At 43.8% G+C, this 18,847-nt stretch overlaps 1 protein-coding gene across 1 annotated transcript in view; it reads left to right on the top strand.

Annotated features, from left to right (window-relative positions):
- Positions 1–14,429, top strand: part of LOC124594887 (cytochrome P450 9e2-like) — a 60,220-nt gene extending 45,791 nt beyond the window's left edge. The window contains exons 7-8 of the mRNA XM_047133359.1: positions 5,703–5,966; positions 11,347–14,429. Coding sequence (XP_046989315.1) covers positions 5,703–5,966; positions 11,347–11,519 — 437 coding nt within the window. The 3' untranslated portion in view covers positions 11,520–14,429. The remainder of the gene's footprint in view (positions 1–5,702; positions 5,967–11,346) is intronic.
- Positions 14,430–18,847: the final 4,418 nt, after the last annotated feature.

The raw sequence follows: 18,847 nt of genomic DNA, 5'->3' as shown, positions 1-18,847 counted from the left end.
CACCTCAGTTTATAACCTACAGCTATATTTATTGAGGCTTCTAGTATATTTTTATGGTACAGAGAAGTGAATTCCTTTGTAATACCAAAAAATGGGTAATATAGTGTTATACGGTCGACGGGACTCTGTTACTTTGCAAGTTTCATTTTTAAATAGTATTTTCGTGCTCTGACGAGCACCGGCGTAGTATTTAGTTAATTCCTCTGCTATAAGAAGCACTACCTGCAGATGATCAGTTAGAGAAGAGCCATTCCTGAAAAGCACATGTTCTGTGGTTGATGTTGTTGTAGATTTACTAAAATACTCTCCTGGATTAGTTTGATTAATAGTTGATAATTCCGATATGTCCAACCAATTGGGTGGTTGTTATTAATTCCAGTTTTGCGCCTTCTCTGCATTTGGTGTACAGGAGTTTCTGAAAGAACAATATTTTTGTGTTTTGTATCTTGTTTAGTACTCTGATGTGGTCAGGTAGTGCAGTATGACCCATTTTCATTATCCTATATGTTATTCCCCCCGGGTCAGGACTTTCACTGTTCTTTATTTTCTTCATTGCATACTGAATACCTTCACTTGCTATAGGCTTAGGTAATTGCGAACAGACTCAGTTTTTTTCTCACCATTGCAGTAGCTAAAAAGACAGATCTTTACTGAATGTTATGGATTCGTTCAAAATGTTACTGTTTCCCTCCATACGTCCCATCCACTCAATTACTGTTTTCGCCTTGCGTATACTCCGAGCTGTTTTGAGCAGCAATTTCATTTTATGGGTTCTACAGCTACGTTTACATTCTTCTGCCATAAGAAGTTTCTTGCACTTCTTGTACTCAACTTATCCACGTACCTACACAAAAGCGGCGAAAAAAATAGTCTCACTCTTTTACTGGTGCAAGTCTTCCGATTTCCAGGAAAATCTGCATGGTATTCACTTCTCTTACAGTTTAACTATACAACTCTTTCTTACATTCACAAATGGCACTAACGGACCACTAATAATTCTGGACAAGAACTGTAGAAAACATTCGTGAGCAAACCGTTAAAGAGCAAGCAAAGATACGCCGAAGTCTAGGATTTATCTTCGGCGGCCCTCTGTTATTGTATGCAGTAATCACAAACCAGTTTTGTGAATCGCCACTTTAAATGAAATTGTGAATGAAGTCGGCTAGTCAAAGTTTTGTAAATTTTCAGATTTGTTTAAAATATAACATAATTAAACACCCGATTGTACGGACCAGGAGCAATCACAGAGCAGCAGAGCAAACAAAGTTTGAATCTAAACCTCAGCTTTCGCCCGAAGCGATATAGGCGATATGTTGGAAACCTATTTGGATCTGTCTGGGAAAAGATTTCAACTTTCTCCTGTCAAATACAAGTCCAACGTCTCAGTCAGTGCACCAACTGGCTTTGTCCATTCCAAGGTACGTTTCATATACCTTCAAACATCATTCAATCAAACGTAACAACAAAAAATCCTCCTAACAAGTATGGACTCTGTCTGAGATCAAAACAAACGAAAACTATTCGCTGCGGATAAGTTTCCCCATACATTGCAAGAAATTGGGTATTTCGTGGATGTAAGATGTATCGATAATCATTGTTAATAAAGTAATCTAAATCGCCTAATATACATATCTACTTACAACCAAGTTTCGGCTACTGTCATCATCAGAACAAAACTAATAATTTCTAAAAAATGTTCAGTATCAGTTGCAATAAAAGCTATTCCTAAGCGCGGCCGCATAAACGTCTTTGTAAATAAAGAATTATATTAAGCAATATAGACGGCTTGATTCGGAAAAATCAGATTAATTTAGGAAATTTATTTCAATTATTAATATGTATCTATAATGTTAAGTGACACTATTGTACTTTTGTGGGCGTGACGACATCCTCATTTAGGCATCCGTGTTTTCCGTGAGGCACTGTAACGCCCTTCGGAGAGGGCTCACACTGCTCGGTTCTCCTCCCATCCTGATCCACCAAAAGCTGCTGCTATCATCCTACACTGCTGGGGGAAAAAATTCCACATCCACTCAGAGCTTTCCAACTTACTCTATCTACATCTACATCTACATCCACATTTATACTCCGCAAGCCACCCAACGGTGTGTGGTGGAGGGCACTTTACGTGCCACTGCCATTACCTCCCTTTCCTGTTCCAGTCGCGTATGGTTCGTGGGAGGAACGACCGCCGGATAGCCTCCGTGCGCGCTCGAATCTCTCTAATTTTACATTCGTGATCTCCTCAGGAGGTATAAGTAGGGGAAAGCAATATATTCGATACCTCATCCAGAAACGCACCCTCTCGAAACCTGGATAGCAAGCTACACCGCGACGCAGAGCGCCTCTCTTGCAGAGTCTGCCACTTGAGTTTGCTAAACATCTCCGTAACACTATCACGCTTACCAAATAACCCTGTGACGAAACGCGCCGCTCTTCTTTGGATCTTCTCTACCTCCTCCGTCAACCCGACCTGGTACGGATCCCACACTGATGAGCAATACTCAAGCATAGGTCGAACGAGTGTTTTGTAAGCCATCTCCTTTGTTGATGGACTACATTTTCTAAGGACTCTCCCAAAGAATCTCAACCTGGTGCTCGCCTTACCAACAATTAATTTTATATGATCATTCCACTTCAAATCGTTCCGTACGCATACTCCCAGATATTTTACAGAAGTAACTGCTACCAGTGTTTGTTCCGCTATCATATAATCATACAATAAAGTATCCTTCTTTCTATGTATTCGCAATACGTTACATTTGTCTATGTTAAGGGTCAGTTGCCACTCCCTGCACCAAGTGCGTATCCGCTGCAGATCTTCCTGCATTTCGCTGCAATTTTCTAATGCTGCAACTTCTCTGTATACTACAGCATCATCCGCGAAAAGTCGCATGGAACTTCCGACACTATCTACTTGGTCATTTATATATATTGTGAAAAGCAATGGTCCCATAACACTCCCCTGTGGCACGCCAGAGGTTACTTTAACGTCTGTAGACGTCTCTCCATTGATAACAACATGCTGTGTTCTGTTTGCTAAAAACTCTTCAATCCAGCCACACAGCTGGTCTGATATTCCGTAGGCTTTTACTTCGTTTATCAAGCGACGGGGCGGAACTGTATCGAACGCCTTCCGGAAGTCAAGGAAAATGGCATCTACCTGGGAGCCTGTATCTAATATTTTCTGGGTCTGATGAACAAATAAAGCGAGTTGGGTCTCACACAATCGCTGTTTCCGGAATCCATGTTGATTCCTACAGAGTAGATTCTGGGTTTCCAGAAATGACATGATACGCGAGCAAAGAACATGTTCTAAAATTCTGCAACAGATCGATGTCAGAGATATAGGCATATAGTTTTGCGCATCTGCTCGACGACCCTTCTTGAAAACTGGAACTACCTGTGCTCTTTTCCAATCGTTTGGAACCTTCCGTTCCTCTAGAGACTTGCGGTACACGGCTGTTAGAATGGGGGCAAGTTCTTTCGCGTACTATGTGTAGAATCGATTTGGTATCCCGTCAGGTCCAGTGGACTTTCCTCTGTTGAGATTCGAGTTGCTTTTCTATTCCTTGGACACTTATTTCGATGTCAGCCATTTTCTCGTTCGTGCAAGGATTTAGAGAAGGAACTGCAGTGCGGTCTTCCTTTGTGAAACAGCTTTGGAAAAAGGTGTTTAGTATTTCAGCTTTACGCGTGTCATCCTCTGTTTCAATGCCATTATCATCCCAGAATGTCTGGATATCATGTTTCCATCTACTTACTGATTTAACGTAAGACCAAAACCACGGTGGGTTTTTCCCGTCCCTCACAGTTTTACTCGGCACGTACCTGTCTAAAACGCATTTTACGATTGCCTTGAACTTTTTCCATAAACACTCAACATTGTCAGTGTCGGAACAGAAATTTTCATTTTGCTCTGTTAGGTAGTCTGAAATCTGCCTCTTATTACTCCTGCTAAACAGATAAACCTTGCTCCCTTTTTTAATATTCCTATTTACTTCCATATTCAGGGATGCTGCAACGGCCTTACGATCACTGATTACCTGTTCTGCGCTTACAGAGTCGAAAAGTTCGGGTCTGTTTGTTATCAGTAGGTCCAAGATGTTATCTCCACGAGTCAGTTCTCTGTTTAATTGCTCGAGGTAATTTTCGGATAGTGCACTCAGTATAATGTCACTCGATGCTCTGTCCCTGCCACCCGTCCTGAACATCTGAGTGTCCCAGTCTGTCTCAAGGCTCGTTATTAGAACATTGCGTGAGGAGTGCGTGAGATGATTACGTTTACAGATCAATGGCACGAGCAGTTCCGAGGTACCAAGAATCGACCTATGCTGAAGCACTCACATCAGTATGGACGACAATGCAGGTGCTAACGCTGGCACCCAGTCGATCGTACAGAAGGCGAATACTCTCCTGGGACACTTTATCCAACGCCTGCTCGACCTGTTCACGGAGTTCTGTGAGAGCTGCTGTAGCACGAGCCACTTCTCGTCCCATCATACCCCACTCGTGCTCCATTGGAGATCGCCTCGGCCAGGGCAGTCGCTGCACGTCTTGGAGAGCACTTTGTGTTTCAGGGGCATTGTGTAGGCTAGCGTAATAGTTTTGGAACAACTCATCGCCGTCCTGTCGCGAGAACGGCAAAAAAAACGAGTTAACAACATTATGCACGTACCGAGAGCAGGTTAGTGTCCGCTCCAGAAACGCCAAAGGTGAACGCCAGCTGTAGCTCATCGCAACCCAAACCTTAGGGCCCGGGGTGGGGTCAGTACGTCTCGGACGAATGCACTGTACGAGACAGCCCTCACCAGTCCTACATCGTTCGCCCAAACGACCATCACCATCACTTACACGCCAGCAGAATCTGCTACCATAGCTGAAGATGACGTCGCGCCATTGTCCCTCTGACTGCAAGAGTCGAGCGGCGTCCGGCGTCGCTGTGACGCTGCTGGAAGACGCGCTGGAGATGTGCGTGCCCGCAGTCTCACTGCTAATAACCGGTCCACAACAGTTCCTGTTGACGCGTCTCGGCTCACAGGTCCTGTTAACTGTGTCGTGGTGGCCGTAGGATCTGCCGCTGCCGCCCTTACAATACGACGCTTCTGGTGGGCGTCTGTACTGCGTGGACATCCAGCACCTCGTCTACGGGTGTGAGAATGTTCACGTGACTGCTGATACCAACATCTTCGCACATCTGACGCAGCACGTACAACCCGTGTGGCAATTTTCCGAAAGGATCATCCCGCCACTCGAAAGGTCACAATTTGACCCCTTTCAAACTCGCTCGGTTGGCTGCAGCAAACGCGAGCGCGTCTCCCTGGCACGGTTTCCCGCTTGCTTCAAACATTTGCCCCACACTGAGATTTCTGGCTGTGAGCTCTCCCTATTAAAGGATAGTCAAAGGTGGCGCTCTGGTAGCTACGCCACTACGCCATCTGTTGGCGGACGACATTGAAACCATTTTCAGTGCATCTACTATCCCCCAGGTCGCCTAGGGTGTCATCAGATCAAAATTGTCATCGGCTTTCCAGGTGTACTAATTATTTTTTTCCGATGGTGTATTAACAATGATATCTATAGGACGTCTAACCCGAAACTTCCTTCCTTCTTCGTACGTTGACAGAGACTTATAGAGAAATTTACTTTTTTCCATCATAACGTGTTTTCTACAATTAACAGAGTTCCTTTTATGCCCACAGAAACACTGCGGATATACGTGCCCGGCACAGCCTTGGACCGCGTGTGCGTGCGCTCCTACCAGCTGCCAGCCGCAGACGGCGGCCCTGGCGTCTGGCTGCACCCTGGTGACGTCATCTGGGTCCCCGTGCACGCCATCCACCGCGACCCCAAGTACTTTCCGGAGCCCGAGCGTTTCGACCCGGAGAGGTTCAGTCCAGAGAACAAGCACCTCATCAAGCCATTCACTTACTTTCCGTTCGGGTCTGGACCTCGCATCTGTATTGGTAATCAATCTGCAGTATACTTACCTTTTTAATATTTGTATCACGTTACTTGCCGTCATGGCCGAAAGCGAAGTCGCATTACCGCGACGATATGACACGACGGCGGTAGGCGGCGTAAATCATGCTGACGCTGAAGATTTAGCCTCCGGATTTGGCCAAGAGGAGGAGAAGTAGAAACCCGAACATTTACAGCGTGTTTCAAAATGCTCTGTACAACTTTGATCACGTATGTTTCAGAAAGGGGAATAGGTATAAAGATATGGTTTGCGGCATATTGTTCACACACACCTAAAATTTTGTTTGTATTTTGTTTCTGCAGCATAGTATTAACGAGAATGGTCACTCCCCATCACACGGTACAGTGTCGGGAATATTTGATAGAGACCAAATCTGACACCCAGGCTTAGCGGGAATTCCGGATAGGTGAGAGAAGCGCATCACCATCACTTCCGACCATCAGACAGTGGTACTCGAGGTTCAAGGAAGCCGGAAGTGCTGCGCAAAGGATGAGTTTTGGGGGTGCTAAGGACGAGTGAAACAGATATGGCGAGGGAGCAACACGCATTTATCTGGAGCCCAACCAAATCCGTCCGTGAATTATCTCAACAGTTGCAGCTACGGCCAACCACGGCGCGCTACACAAGGGGCTGAACCTTCATGCCTACAAGTTGCAGCTGCTGCCTGCGCTTCAACCTGATGACACGCCAAAGCACAAAGCGTTTGGGATGCCGAGTCGCATCGACAACGACCCAGACTACCTGAGAAATGTTATGTTCTCGGAACAAGCCTGCTTTCATGTGTCCAGGATGGTCAGCTGACACAATTTAAAGATGTTGGACTATGAAATCCCACTTTACGTGAAAACTGTGAGCGACAGTCCAAAGGTAAACTCCCCCGTCGGATGTTCGAATCCTCCCTCGGGCATGGGTGTGTGTGTTGTGCTTATCGTAAGTTAGTTTAAGTTAAATTAAGTATTGTAGGAACGGATGACCTCAGCAGTTTGGTCCCACAGGATCTTATCACAAATTTCCAAAATTTCCAAAGGTAAGCGTGTGGTGTGATCTGCTTCACAGTCCTGTGATGGGACCGTTTTTCTTTGCAGATGCGTCAATAACCGCGACTGAACATGTTGGAACAGTTTAAATTTTCACAGGTCGAAGAACTGCAACATGATCCCATGCTACAGCATGATGGTGCCCCTTCTCACTAGGGCTCTATCGTTGGGAAGGCTTTCAACACATTTCCGTGTCGCTCGCTTGGCAGAGGCGGGCCCATCTCCTGGCCCCCCAAAGTCTTCAGACATAAAGCCATTAGATTTTTTTTCCTTTGTGGCTTTGTGAGGGATGCTGTCTACCAGATCGCGATGCAGGACCTCCTGGATCTGCAAGGTTGCATCAGAACGGCAACGGCACACCTTAATGACATGCTAGCCTGGCCATGGGAGGGACTAGACTATTGGCTAGATTTCCTGCGTACCACAGATGGCGCACGTGTTGGACTCTTGTTATAAGGCCACTGAACCTTTCGGTGGATGTCGCCTTTATGCTTCAATACGCCACGCTGTGTGGCCGCGCGGTTTGAGGCGCAATGTCAAGGATTGCGAGGCCTCTTCCTTCAGACGTTCGGGTCCTCCGTCGGACATGGGTGTGTGTGTGGTCCTTAGCATATGTTAGTTTAAGTAGTGCGTAAGTGTAGGGACCGATGACCTCAGAAGTTTGGTCCCTTAGGAATTCACACACGTCTGAACATTTTATACTGCAATACGCACCTTTCTACGTATCCCCATTTCTAAAATAACAAAAAAGGCGTAAAGATGATTTTGGAACACCCTAAATTTTCGATAAATGGATGATGCACTGTTATAATCAGGAATAACACAATAACCTCTTCAGTCTGGTTTATTAAATCAAAAATCACTTTTTAACAATTATGCTAGCCAAGCGTCTACCCAGGCTCACACTCAGAAGTAATGCAGAATTAAAGTTTGGTTATACCAATGTCCGAATGTACATGGGGGGTGCACGTTCCGTAATTATTCCCAAGTCCAGTGAAGTTCAGTCTCTCCAAGTGAAGTCGCAAGATTTCCGCCGAGCAGCCAGGTAACCTCGAGTGGTGCGGCGAGTCATCCACAAGCAGCTGGAACACGGCGTACTGCACTTCCCGACGAGAACTGTCGTTTTGCGGCGGCGGCCGGGCTTATATAAGGCATGCTAGTTAATGGAGCCGTCGGCTGGGGTCGCTGTTTTCCAGGGAAAACCAATCGCAATGTTTCCTGGCGTAGCCAATCGCTGTGTGCTGACAAACGTGCGCGCGCGAAGGCGGCCAGCGATGGTAGCCGCGAGCCGCCCGGAGAAGTGCGGCCAGCGATGTATTTCTCGGCCACGTAAGGGAGCGTGCGTGTGAAGACGGCCAGCGATGGAAGCAGCGGGCCGCCCAGAGAAGTGCGGCCAGCGATGTATTTGGCGGCCGCGTACTGGAGCGCGTTGTTCGGTGTTTGTTAGAAGTGGTGTGTACCACAGTGCACCATCCCCATGGACCAATTATAAACCTCTTCTCAGTGTTTACAGGCCCAATTGACGGAGACTACATACGCTGGAGGATAGTCTGCCGGTTAGGGTGGCTTACATTTGCGACACCTGTCACGATTTTCGGCAATATTTTATGCCAAGTAATAGTTGCTCCTATCTGCAAGGTAAACCGCACTGATGAACAAACTGTGCAAGATTACTGCAAATACTAACGATATAAGAGATATAAAAATTCCAGGATGAAAAACTATCAAACAAAAGTACAACTATTGTTTTCGTAACCCCATTGCTGGTGACTTTCCGATTTCCATTCATACAGTGGCTGTAAATAAATACATAATTTCCTCTGTGAATATACCGAGCGAGGTGGCGCAGTGGTTAGCACACTGGACTCGCAGTCGGGAGGACGACGGTTCAATCCCGTCTCCGGCCATCCTAATTTAGGTTTTCCGTGATTTCCCTAAATCGCTTCAGGCAAATGCCGGGATGGTTCCTTCGAAAGGGCACGGCCGATTTCCTTCCCCATCCTTCCCTCACCCGAGCTTGCGCTCCGTCTCTAAGGACCTCGTTGTCGACGGGACGTTAAACACTTATCTCCTCCTCCTCCACCTCCTCTGAGAATAGCTTACGCAGTAATTTTGACTTCGACTTCGAGAGTACTTCATGCAAATGAAACAGAGAAATACAAATAGGAATTAGACTCTTATTTGAATAACTAACATACAATTGATACTTCATATCAACAGACACACTGGCAAGGGTTGATTTACACATTTCACGCTTAATGCCTCATGTCATGATCAAATATTTCGAACAGTTTCTAGCATCCATATAATGCAAAGTTTCAATCCTTACCTTATGATGGCCTAATAAATCGAAAACATTTTAGTAACAATCAAATATTAGTGTAAAAATACGCAAGTTGTTTGCTTTCAATTCTTGAGTGTGAAATGGTTCTACTAACAAGGGAAACTCCCCATCGCTCCCCTGTCAGAGTTCGTGGTAAGATGGGCAAGTGGACAGCCCGACAAAAACTGAACACAGATCAAACAGAAAGAAGGTGTACTGAAGTGTGAAAAATAAAAAGCAAAATAGAAACAGTGAACAGCCCAAGAACGAGAAGTTTAATAAAGAGTAGCGTGAGATCAGCAATGGTGTCGTGATTAATTGATTATGGTGTTGGACTACCGTTCTGGCCAGCTGTGTTCAAAGCTGACTCCTGCTTTTTTTTTTTACAACATTACGAACTGTCGTCTGGTCATTGGAATGTTTATTCTCTTTCTGTAGTCTCTGCAGTGTCATACTATACACTGGTTATAGAATATGAATCATGTGGTAAGAATTCGTTGCCGTCGCAAGTAAATGTTGTGAACAATGGGAGCAGACCACATAGACGTCTCACAGAAATGAAAACAACGAGTAAACGGGTGTGAACTATGTTACAACAAAGGAACTCAAGGGTCAAGACTTCCAAAACGAAAAGGAACTTCGAAAACGTTAAAGACATATGTTTTGACAGAGCGCAGACAAAATGTGTGATTGTGAAACTGTTGCGTTCATTTGTTGCAGCTTATGTGACAAGCTATTATGTTTTCATCATTTCCTAGGGACTGAGCACATTCACATTCATACGGACACCTGTGTCGCACAAGGAGGCATATCTCGCTCACTTACCAGTCGTACAAATTAGGTGCGTCGATAAGAGATACCTGTGGTATCGATAGTAACGGTGCCACATAGTTTCAAAGGTTGGCACTACCACGAGACACCGACGGCAGAGCCCTCTAGCTGGTGCTGTGCAGCTCTACGAGCTCCGCTACAGATTCTGCCCCATTTCATCAGGTGCAGACAGCCAGGACACTTCGCTTCAGCTTTGCTCTACATACGACGGGTCCAAGACTTCGCATCTGTACAAAGTTATGTATTCTTTCTTGCACTAGTAAACCATTTTTACTCACGGCAGTACCGACGTAATTTTCCTGTTCCCATTCCTTACCCACGCGCCGCCTCCCAGGAGGGATACAAAAATTCCTGTCGCATGACAAACATACTGTCACTAATGCTGTGGCTGACACAGCAGTAAGCCTGATTAGCTCAGTGGTAACGTATGTGGTTCCCCCGCAGCGGGCACGGGTTCGATTCCTGGTCGCGTTGGAGATTTTCTCCGCTCGTGGACGGGCTGATGTGTTATCCTCATCATCGGCACGGAAGTCGTCCAATGTGGCGCCGACTGAAATAAGACCTGTACTTGGCGGTAGAACCCGAATGGTACCTCCCGGCCAACAACGCCATACGATCATTTCATTCATTTTTTGATACAGCAGACGTGTTTTCCGGTGGACGATTCGGTTGACTTGTCACCTTGTCGTCAAATGTTTGCGGTTCCCATTCAAAAGCCTTTCGGCTGCTAAAAGAGTAGTTGGGCAGAATCAACTATCATTATAGGTCCATATCTTACACTTCGCCCTTGCAAACTGACGTTACACCATGTCACGGACACACGTTTGAATAAAGGGCACAGCGAAAAAGGGAAAAAGCAAATTGGCACAAGGGCGGTTTAAACAAGGCTCGCGCGCGTGGCAGTCCAACACCGCAACCACTTAACAACGACGCTATTTCTCTACCAGATTGCTCTATATTGCACTTCTTGCTCTTCGACCGTTCACAGTTTCTATTTCGCTTTTTTATTTTCGGAGTCCAGTACACTTTCTTCAGTTTCGGACGGGCTGTCCGCTGGGTCCTCTTACCACTAAATCTGATGGCGGTGCGACGGGGGGAGCTTCCCTTGCACGAAGTGAAGGAAGAAGCAATTAACACGATCATGTGTTTACCTCAGAGTTCTCTTGTTCCAGGCCAGAGGTTCGCGCTGATGGAAGCGAAGGTGGTGCTGGTGCACCTGCTGTCCAGGTTCAGCCTCCAGGTGGTCGAGAAGACGCCGGTGCCGCTCAAGATCCAGCCCAGCAGCGTCACCCTCTCTATCCAGGGGGGCGCCTGGCTCGGCGTACGGCGCAGGGCGGCTCTGTAGGAGACAGGGCAGTCGTAGGAGCCGCTGTTGAGTCTAGCACTGGGCAAATCTATCACGTCGAAAGATAATGTAATCCGTTTGCATCTGCAGCAAGCTGTACAACGCACCAAACCCGCTCGGGATCGATATACTTGATAACCAACCGTTAGGCAACAAGGCAAACACATCTAAGTCTTCCACTCACCTAACCCATAACAGATTTTACGTTTTCGTTGTTCCGTATCATATCGCTTCTTAGAACTACTCCCAAATATTTAAACAATGTATCATCTACAATATGTTCGCCACTAATCTTGTAGTCAAATACTGTCGGATTCTTTCTCTCTGCTACAGGCATTATGTTGTATTATTAAGACACATTTTAGAGAGTTACCATTCATTATTCCTAGCGTTCAGTATTGACAGAGTCTACCCAAATACATCGTCCATCACACTAAAACGGTCCTAACTTCTCCTTGGTACTGCTTTTCGGTTAAGACAGTCTATGAAAAGTTGCAGCCACTCTCGCTCGGCTGTGTGATCTGTAACGATATTCACAATGTCCTACAAGCAAATACTCAGCTAATACCTTCCCTCACCTTGTCAATTAACTTGTAAGATTTCAAAGAGCCTTCTTGTACGTAACACGTAAAGTTTCTGTAATAAGACGTTCACCAAAATACCTCGTGAAATGTTGTGCTTAAAACGTCACACACCTGTTCATGTAATCCAACTCTTAAGCAGACTGCTTCTGTCCCGAACTAGCCTAATATTTCTAATCATCTGTTAGGTCTACGTCTGTCTCTAAGAATGACTGGCTGAGATACCAGATATGGAACACATACACATTTCAATCACACACAATATAAATACATGTTAGTGGGACACAAAAACAGATAAAATACTATTTAGCAAGAGCTACTGTAACGATAAACAACTCTGAAAATGTATGTAGGCAGTGCCAGTTCGTTATACGGAAATGTCCTTTCGTCAAAGTAAATAATTTGGTGGGTATGGACTTATTAATGCTGGCAATTTAGATCTTTTAAATTTCAGAATATCTTTGGTGAGAAATTTTAATTACTGATACAGTAACAAACAAACAAATAAATGATACCAGATTGCAATAAAGCTAATGTCAGCATTAGAGAATAGCCGTACTTAACTGATCGTAAACGCTTAGGTATAAAAATTACCTTAACACACTTCTTTATGAGCCAACTAGGTAAAATTCTGGCATTTGAAATAGCCTTTTACTACAGAGAAGTTTAATCTGAGGTGTTATTCGACAAGAACTGTTGAACGCTAAACTGGGAACGGACTTGAATTTACTAATGCACTTCAGAATTTACTAATGCACTTCAGTAATGTTAATCGATGGGAATCATACTGACGGCTCGCAGTAATGCAATGTCGGTTGACAATCGGCAATACGATTACAGACATGTGCGTACACCTGCTTCATACCTGAGACGACTTCTGTAGGATCTGTGACGTCGATGCTACGTTACCTCGTTGTTCGCTGTCCCACCGAAATACTCCATACAAAACTTTTGTGTTTCAGGACGGGACAGGCCAATCGAGTAAATTCGATATTAAGAACACAGTAGTGGACGGCTGGCCCTTACGTGCAGCCTGAACGTTTATTTTTCAGAAGGCCAGAATTAAATTGTTTAGGATCTCATCGCTGACATAAATTTGAGAAACAGTTGTGAGCATGAAGAACCTGATAATACACAGTTCACCGCCTGAAATGACGCCATTCCATCTCACTCGTACTGTTAAGCTTTGCTCGTAATCGTAACATACTATCACTCACTGCCGCTCCTCAACTGTCTCTCTGCGGCACTCTCCACAGATATTAATCTTCCAAGCGGGCCGAAGCTTCTCGAATTACAACGAAATTAACTATTATATGGGAACAAAATTACATTATAAATAACAATATTAGTTCTAAATAATACTTTACGTCGCATCTGTGTATATAAAATCATTATAATCCAATACAAGCAACGTTGAAACACAAAACTACGGATAAAAATTACATACAGACTTCATTAATGTTCCAGAACGACAAAGATCAGTAGCATTAGCTGCAACATATAAGGACGTAAGCCAAGTAAGTCCTTTACAACTCTCTCAACGTGTTACCTCTAACATTTTTTAAATAAAATGGTAGTGGTAAACAAGATCAAGTCAGATAGATAACAAAAAGAAATTAAAGGCGCTATTCATAATGGTTTAGGACTGCCTTTCTTGCTGCAATATCTTCACATACAGAATGAGAAAGGAGATAAAGTTTAGTTAGATGTAGTTTTTACAGGCCAACTGCTTTTGCGCGTATGCTAATAACTATTGCTAAGAATTTGTAATTTCCTTTCTATAACATATGCTCTGCTGTTTAGCAATAAAGTATATTTTGTTCGTAATAAACAAGTGTCTGCTTGTGACACGCCGATCACATCTCTGACTGGTTATTTGTCTCCCTGCATCTTAGCACAACAATATGAGCACTTTCAGAGTTCCTGTGTTCAAACAGTGCTCAAAGGAAAGTTCCTCATCGAGCAGTTTACGGCTTTTGTCGTGTATGCAATAAGCCATCATCCTGATGCGTTTACTCAGTGATTTAAATTAGACATGGAAGTACCTGGAATGCTTTCAAAATGTCAGCTGTGTTTTTCAGACTACAGAGAACTAATTTTACGTATGGTAATTATAAAACTTTAATTCGTTATAGATGTGGAAAAGTGTGACTGTGATGACTAAACTTTTCGGAAATAACTCTAACTAGTCACGTTTTGTGATGGTTCAGTTTTTGTCACACCATGACCGGTTTCTAATCGTCTAGCGACTCGTCTTCAGGTGGTACACCTTTTTGTGGTTATTCGTTAGCATTGGGGGAGAGGTCGAGGAGTCGTGTAACAGTGGCGCGTGCCGGTCATAGTGTAATGAAAACTGAAACGTCATAAAATGTGACTGATTGCGTTATTTCTCAAAACTTGTATGGTAAATATTGTTATTGGTACGATTAATATAATTTTCCAAGGAGAATTATAACTGAAAATATTAATTACATACTACAATTCCTTTTTTTTGTTTCGTGTGACACTAGTTATCAGTTTTGTGGATCCTCACTGGAGGATTAGTCACATACTTATTATAAATTACTGTTCAGTTGGCTGTAGTACCGTATCAATGTGAATCAGTAAGAATCCTTTATTTAACTGTGCCAGGACTATTTTCGGCTCATGGAGATTGCTTTAGTAGCTTTTGTCTACATCTACATGATTACTCTGCAATTCATAACTGAGTGTCTGGCAGAGGGTTCATTGAACCAACTTTTAGCTACTTCTGTACAGTTCCACTGTCGAAAAGCGCAGAGGTAAACGAACACTTAAATCTTTCCGTGCGAGCTCTGTTTTCTCGTAGTTAATTATGACTATCATTTCCGCGTATGAAGGTCGCCCATAACAAAATATTTTCACATTTTTGGGAGAAAGTTGGTGATTGCAGTTTTATAAGAAGGTCCTGCCTCAGCGAAAACGCCTTTGTTGTAATGACTGCGACACCAATTCGTGTTTTATATCTTGGCTCTCTCTCTCTCTCCACTTGAGCTGTACCGGTGCGCACTGACTAATCGATCGCGGTAACGGAGTACGATCTTTGATGGCTCCGTGGCTTTGAACGGCATGAAAGTTGACAGCTGGAATTTGCCCTGCGATCTGGAAGGAGTTCCTGCAGGGCGCGAGGCCGGTTTACCTCCGCTGTGGAGAGGCGATAGTAAACGGATTTTGCGGAGCACAGACCTCATCCTGGGAAGACGGTGTTCCAGGTTGGCTGTGGTGGTGACGAGACTCTGGAAATTTGCCTGTGCCGAGCGTGTGGGGATACTGAGCGGCACTTCGCTACCGACTCAAGTATTTTGGTGGGACTCTTTCTGTGGCTTCTGGGCCATGCTTTGTTAAAGTAGAAGGGCTGTGCCTAGTTTCTCCCTCCCTGAAGGTCTGGTGTGTTTGCTATTTATGGAGGTTCGCTCCGAAAAAACTGAAGTTTACCTTAATGGAAGCAGATCCTGTTTTTCATTACAGACTTCAATAGCAGCTGTTTGTGAAGTGCGTAAAAGATGCGTCGGCTGTGTTACAGAGCTAGTGGAGTTAAACTGCCTGTTTAAATTGGTCATATTTCGAGTGGCTTACTGTGTACCATGTTGAGAGCGGAAGTGTGGTTGTCCTTCCTTTTAAATACCGTGGAGTTTCACTTAATCAGAGTGCCTTTTCACTTTAACCTTTTATAAGTCAAGCGTTTGCCAGACACGACACGTCAGTGGAGCTAGTGTAATTCAATCATAGAGATTCTGAAATTCAATGAACACATTTAATGAATGGTTTGCCAAAGATACGTTGTATCATAAATGCTATCATAGATGCTACGTGAAATCGCTCGTGCGCCGACTATAACACCACGTTCAAACACACATAACTCTTGATAACCTGCCATTGTAGTAGCAGTAACCGCGCCAGACCCATGTTGTCTTATAGGCGTTGCCGACCGCAGCGCCATATTCTGCCTCTTTACGTATCTCTGTTTTGAATACGCATGCCTATAGCAGTTTCTTTGGCGCTTCAGTATACCAGTCTTGATGGATCTAAACTCGCATTAGGTCTGTTACCCAAGAGTACGACATCTGTTAAAATCCTCTTTGTACGCACCTAATCGTACAGCCTTGCTAATCTATTTAGAAAATACGATGTGGACGTCGTCGCCTTTTCGTCGACAAAGTAGAGCATCAGTACATCCATAATGAAATATCTAATACGCTGAATCCGGTGTTTACAGAATAGAGTGCGTCGAATGTGAAGCTTCACTCGTGGGGCAGACTGGTAGAAAATTTTGAACCAGTTTTAGTGAACATTTTCTTAACAAGTATGAGAAAATTAATCAGGATTCGGGCTTTGCAGAGCACGTAAAATCTGGTGCGCACCGCCCCCCGACGTTGAGCAGTTTACATGTACTCCATACGGCCAGCAAGTGGAAGAGGCTAAATCGTGTAATCTTGTAGAGGATATCCAAATTGTGAAACACTCCGGTACAGAGAAACATATTTTATGAACGATCAACTGGTTAACAGAAACCAGTCTTATTATGATATTATGGCACCCACTATTTCAGCCCAGCCCAGCTTTTATTGTGAGTGTGACGATACCTTATTTATTCCTTACCTTTTAACTGTTTTCAAGTGTGTGATGTTTTAGCGTCATTTTAAGTTTTACTGCACGACAGGATTAAAAAATTACCGTCACGTAATGTCATCTGATGATCAAAACGAATTGCAAAATGATTTAGAGAGGGTATATGTATGGTGCGAAAATTGTCAAGTAACTAAATAATGAAAAGTGTAAAGTCATCCAAATGACCACTAAAACGAATCCGCCACATCTCAGCTACACGATAAGTCACACAAATCTGCAAACTCAGCTAAATAATTAGCGATTACAGCTAGGAATAACTTTAGCTGGAGCGATCACATAGACAGTATCGTGGGGAAAGCAAACCACAGACTGCGATTTAGCGGCACAACATCTAGAAAATGTGAGAGGTCTACTAAAGAGACTGCTTACACTGCGCTTGTCCGCCCTCTTCTGGATTATTGCAGTGGGGTCCGCATCAGATAGAACTGACGTAAGACATCGAAAAAGTTCAAAGGAGAGTAGCTCGTCTTGTATTATGGTGAAATAGTGGTCAACTGGCTGTACTTAGCCTAAAGCATTTGAATTCGCTGCTGAGACGGAAAGCAAGAAAGCAGCGTTCACAGCGGAAAACATGCATAACTTTCTATTTAAATAAATCTCAACAACCGTGTTACTCAATAAAATAGCTTCTAAAAACAAGTAAGAAATTTAACAGCTTGTCGAATATTAACGAGAAAATTAGATTAGCAATTGACATCATCGAAGGACCTTTTAAACAATTTAGAAACTAAGCAATTTGCCCAACATATTATCTGAAGTCAGCACCGCATGCTAATAATCAATTCTGTAAACTTTTGACTTTATGCCTGGCCGATTATCGAGGTTGTGGAGTTATTCGTTTTACTTTTAGCAACGTATAAACTGTTATGTGTGCTCTTATCGTTAAGCGTTTTGAGTACTTTCTCTCAAGTTGACAGCCAGTGTTATTCGCAGATCATCTGCAGCCTCTGGTGTTTCACGTATTATGAAATTGGGCCACACAGTGTGCCCTGTGGGCAGCCCTTGATGATTTCGTTTCTCCGTCGTTTCCTTGTGTGGGGGTATTACATTTCAACCATTGTGCCTACGACATATCTATCATATGTCTGAACAGCCTCAGTCTACCTACTCACGTGGTGTATGCTGTGTGGATGCGGAACATTACGACAGACGACGCCATGGTGGCTAGCGGCGCTACTGCAAGGCACTGCCTCCATCTGGTGGAAGGAATACGAACGTTACACCTTGAGAGGGCAACCAGAGCCCTAACGGGACATCACGTGGATGTATCATGCGTCACTGCCACAGCAGAGGTCTACTGCATGCGGGGGCGGGACGTGTGCTCGGTCCTACACAGGATCCTCTGCATCGAAAACTAATATGCTCAGACATCCTAAACCTCTTTATAACTATCTGTGAGTGGATAGTATCTAGGGGGCTGATAAAAGTTGAAAAAATGCAGTGATATAATAGCTTGTTATTGTTTATTACAATGAATGTTCTCGGAAATTGAAGCAATGAACCAGGCAACAGTCTCTTCTTCTACCACAATGCAATGCTTTCTAACAAGAAAATTGGACTAAACAGCAAATAATTGAATTTTCACTCCCATTTTATGCAGAAATCAACGAATATTGTACGGGCAACACTGAACTCTGCGTTCAAAACGGTGAATACAGTATCGAAATCAACGAAAATTTTTTTGCTAAGTAAATGTCAAGTCCAACGCTAGGTATCGTTTTATGCTTTTAAAATGAATATTGAACCATCAGCACTGAATTTTACGTTTAAATCATCATGAATATTGTACCATCAACACTGAATATTGCGTTTAAATCATCAAATTAACTATCGAAATAATAAATATTTCATGGTCATCAGAGAATTTCCACATCAAATCTATCTCCCTATCATTGAAAAAAATACTTTGGAGAATCAAATGAAGTGACCCACTCACAAAACAGCAATCACATGACAGAATTTCGGATCTGACTAAGGGATCCTACCTCACAAAGAGTTTTAAGTTCTACACGCAGCGTCGGATGTCTCCATAGGGTATCCAAGTGCAGACATCTTACATACAACAATCGTTGAATGTGCGTGTAAATTGTCCAGCTATGT

Source organism: Schistocerca americana, chromosome 2 (genome assembly GCF_021461395.2).
Source record: "Schistocerca americana isolate TAMUIC-IGC-003095 chromosome 2, iqSchAmer2.1, whole genome shotgun sequence".
In the NCBI taxonomy this organism is placed as follows: Eukaryota; Metazoa; Arthropoda; class Insecta; order Orthoptera; family Acrididae; genus Schistocerca; species Schistocerca americana.
The sequence above is the reverse complement of the archived record's forward strand: the minus strand, read 5'-3'. Positions and strand labels throughout refer to the sequence as shown.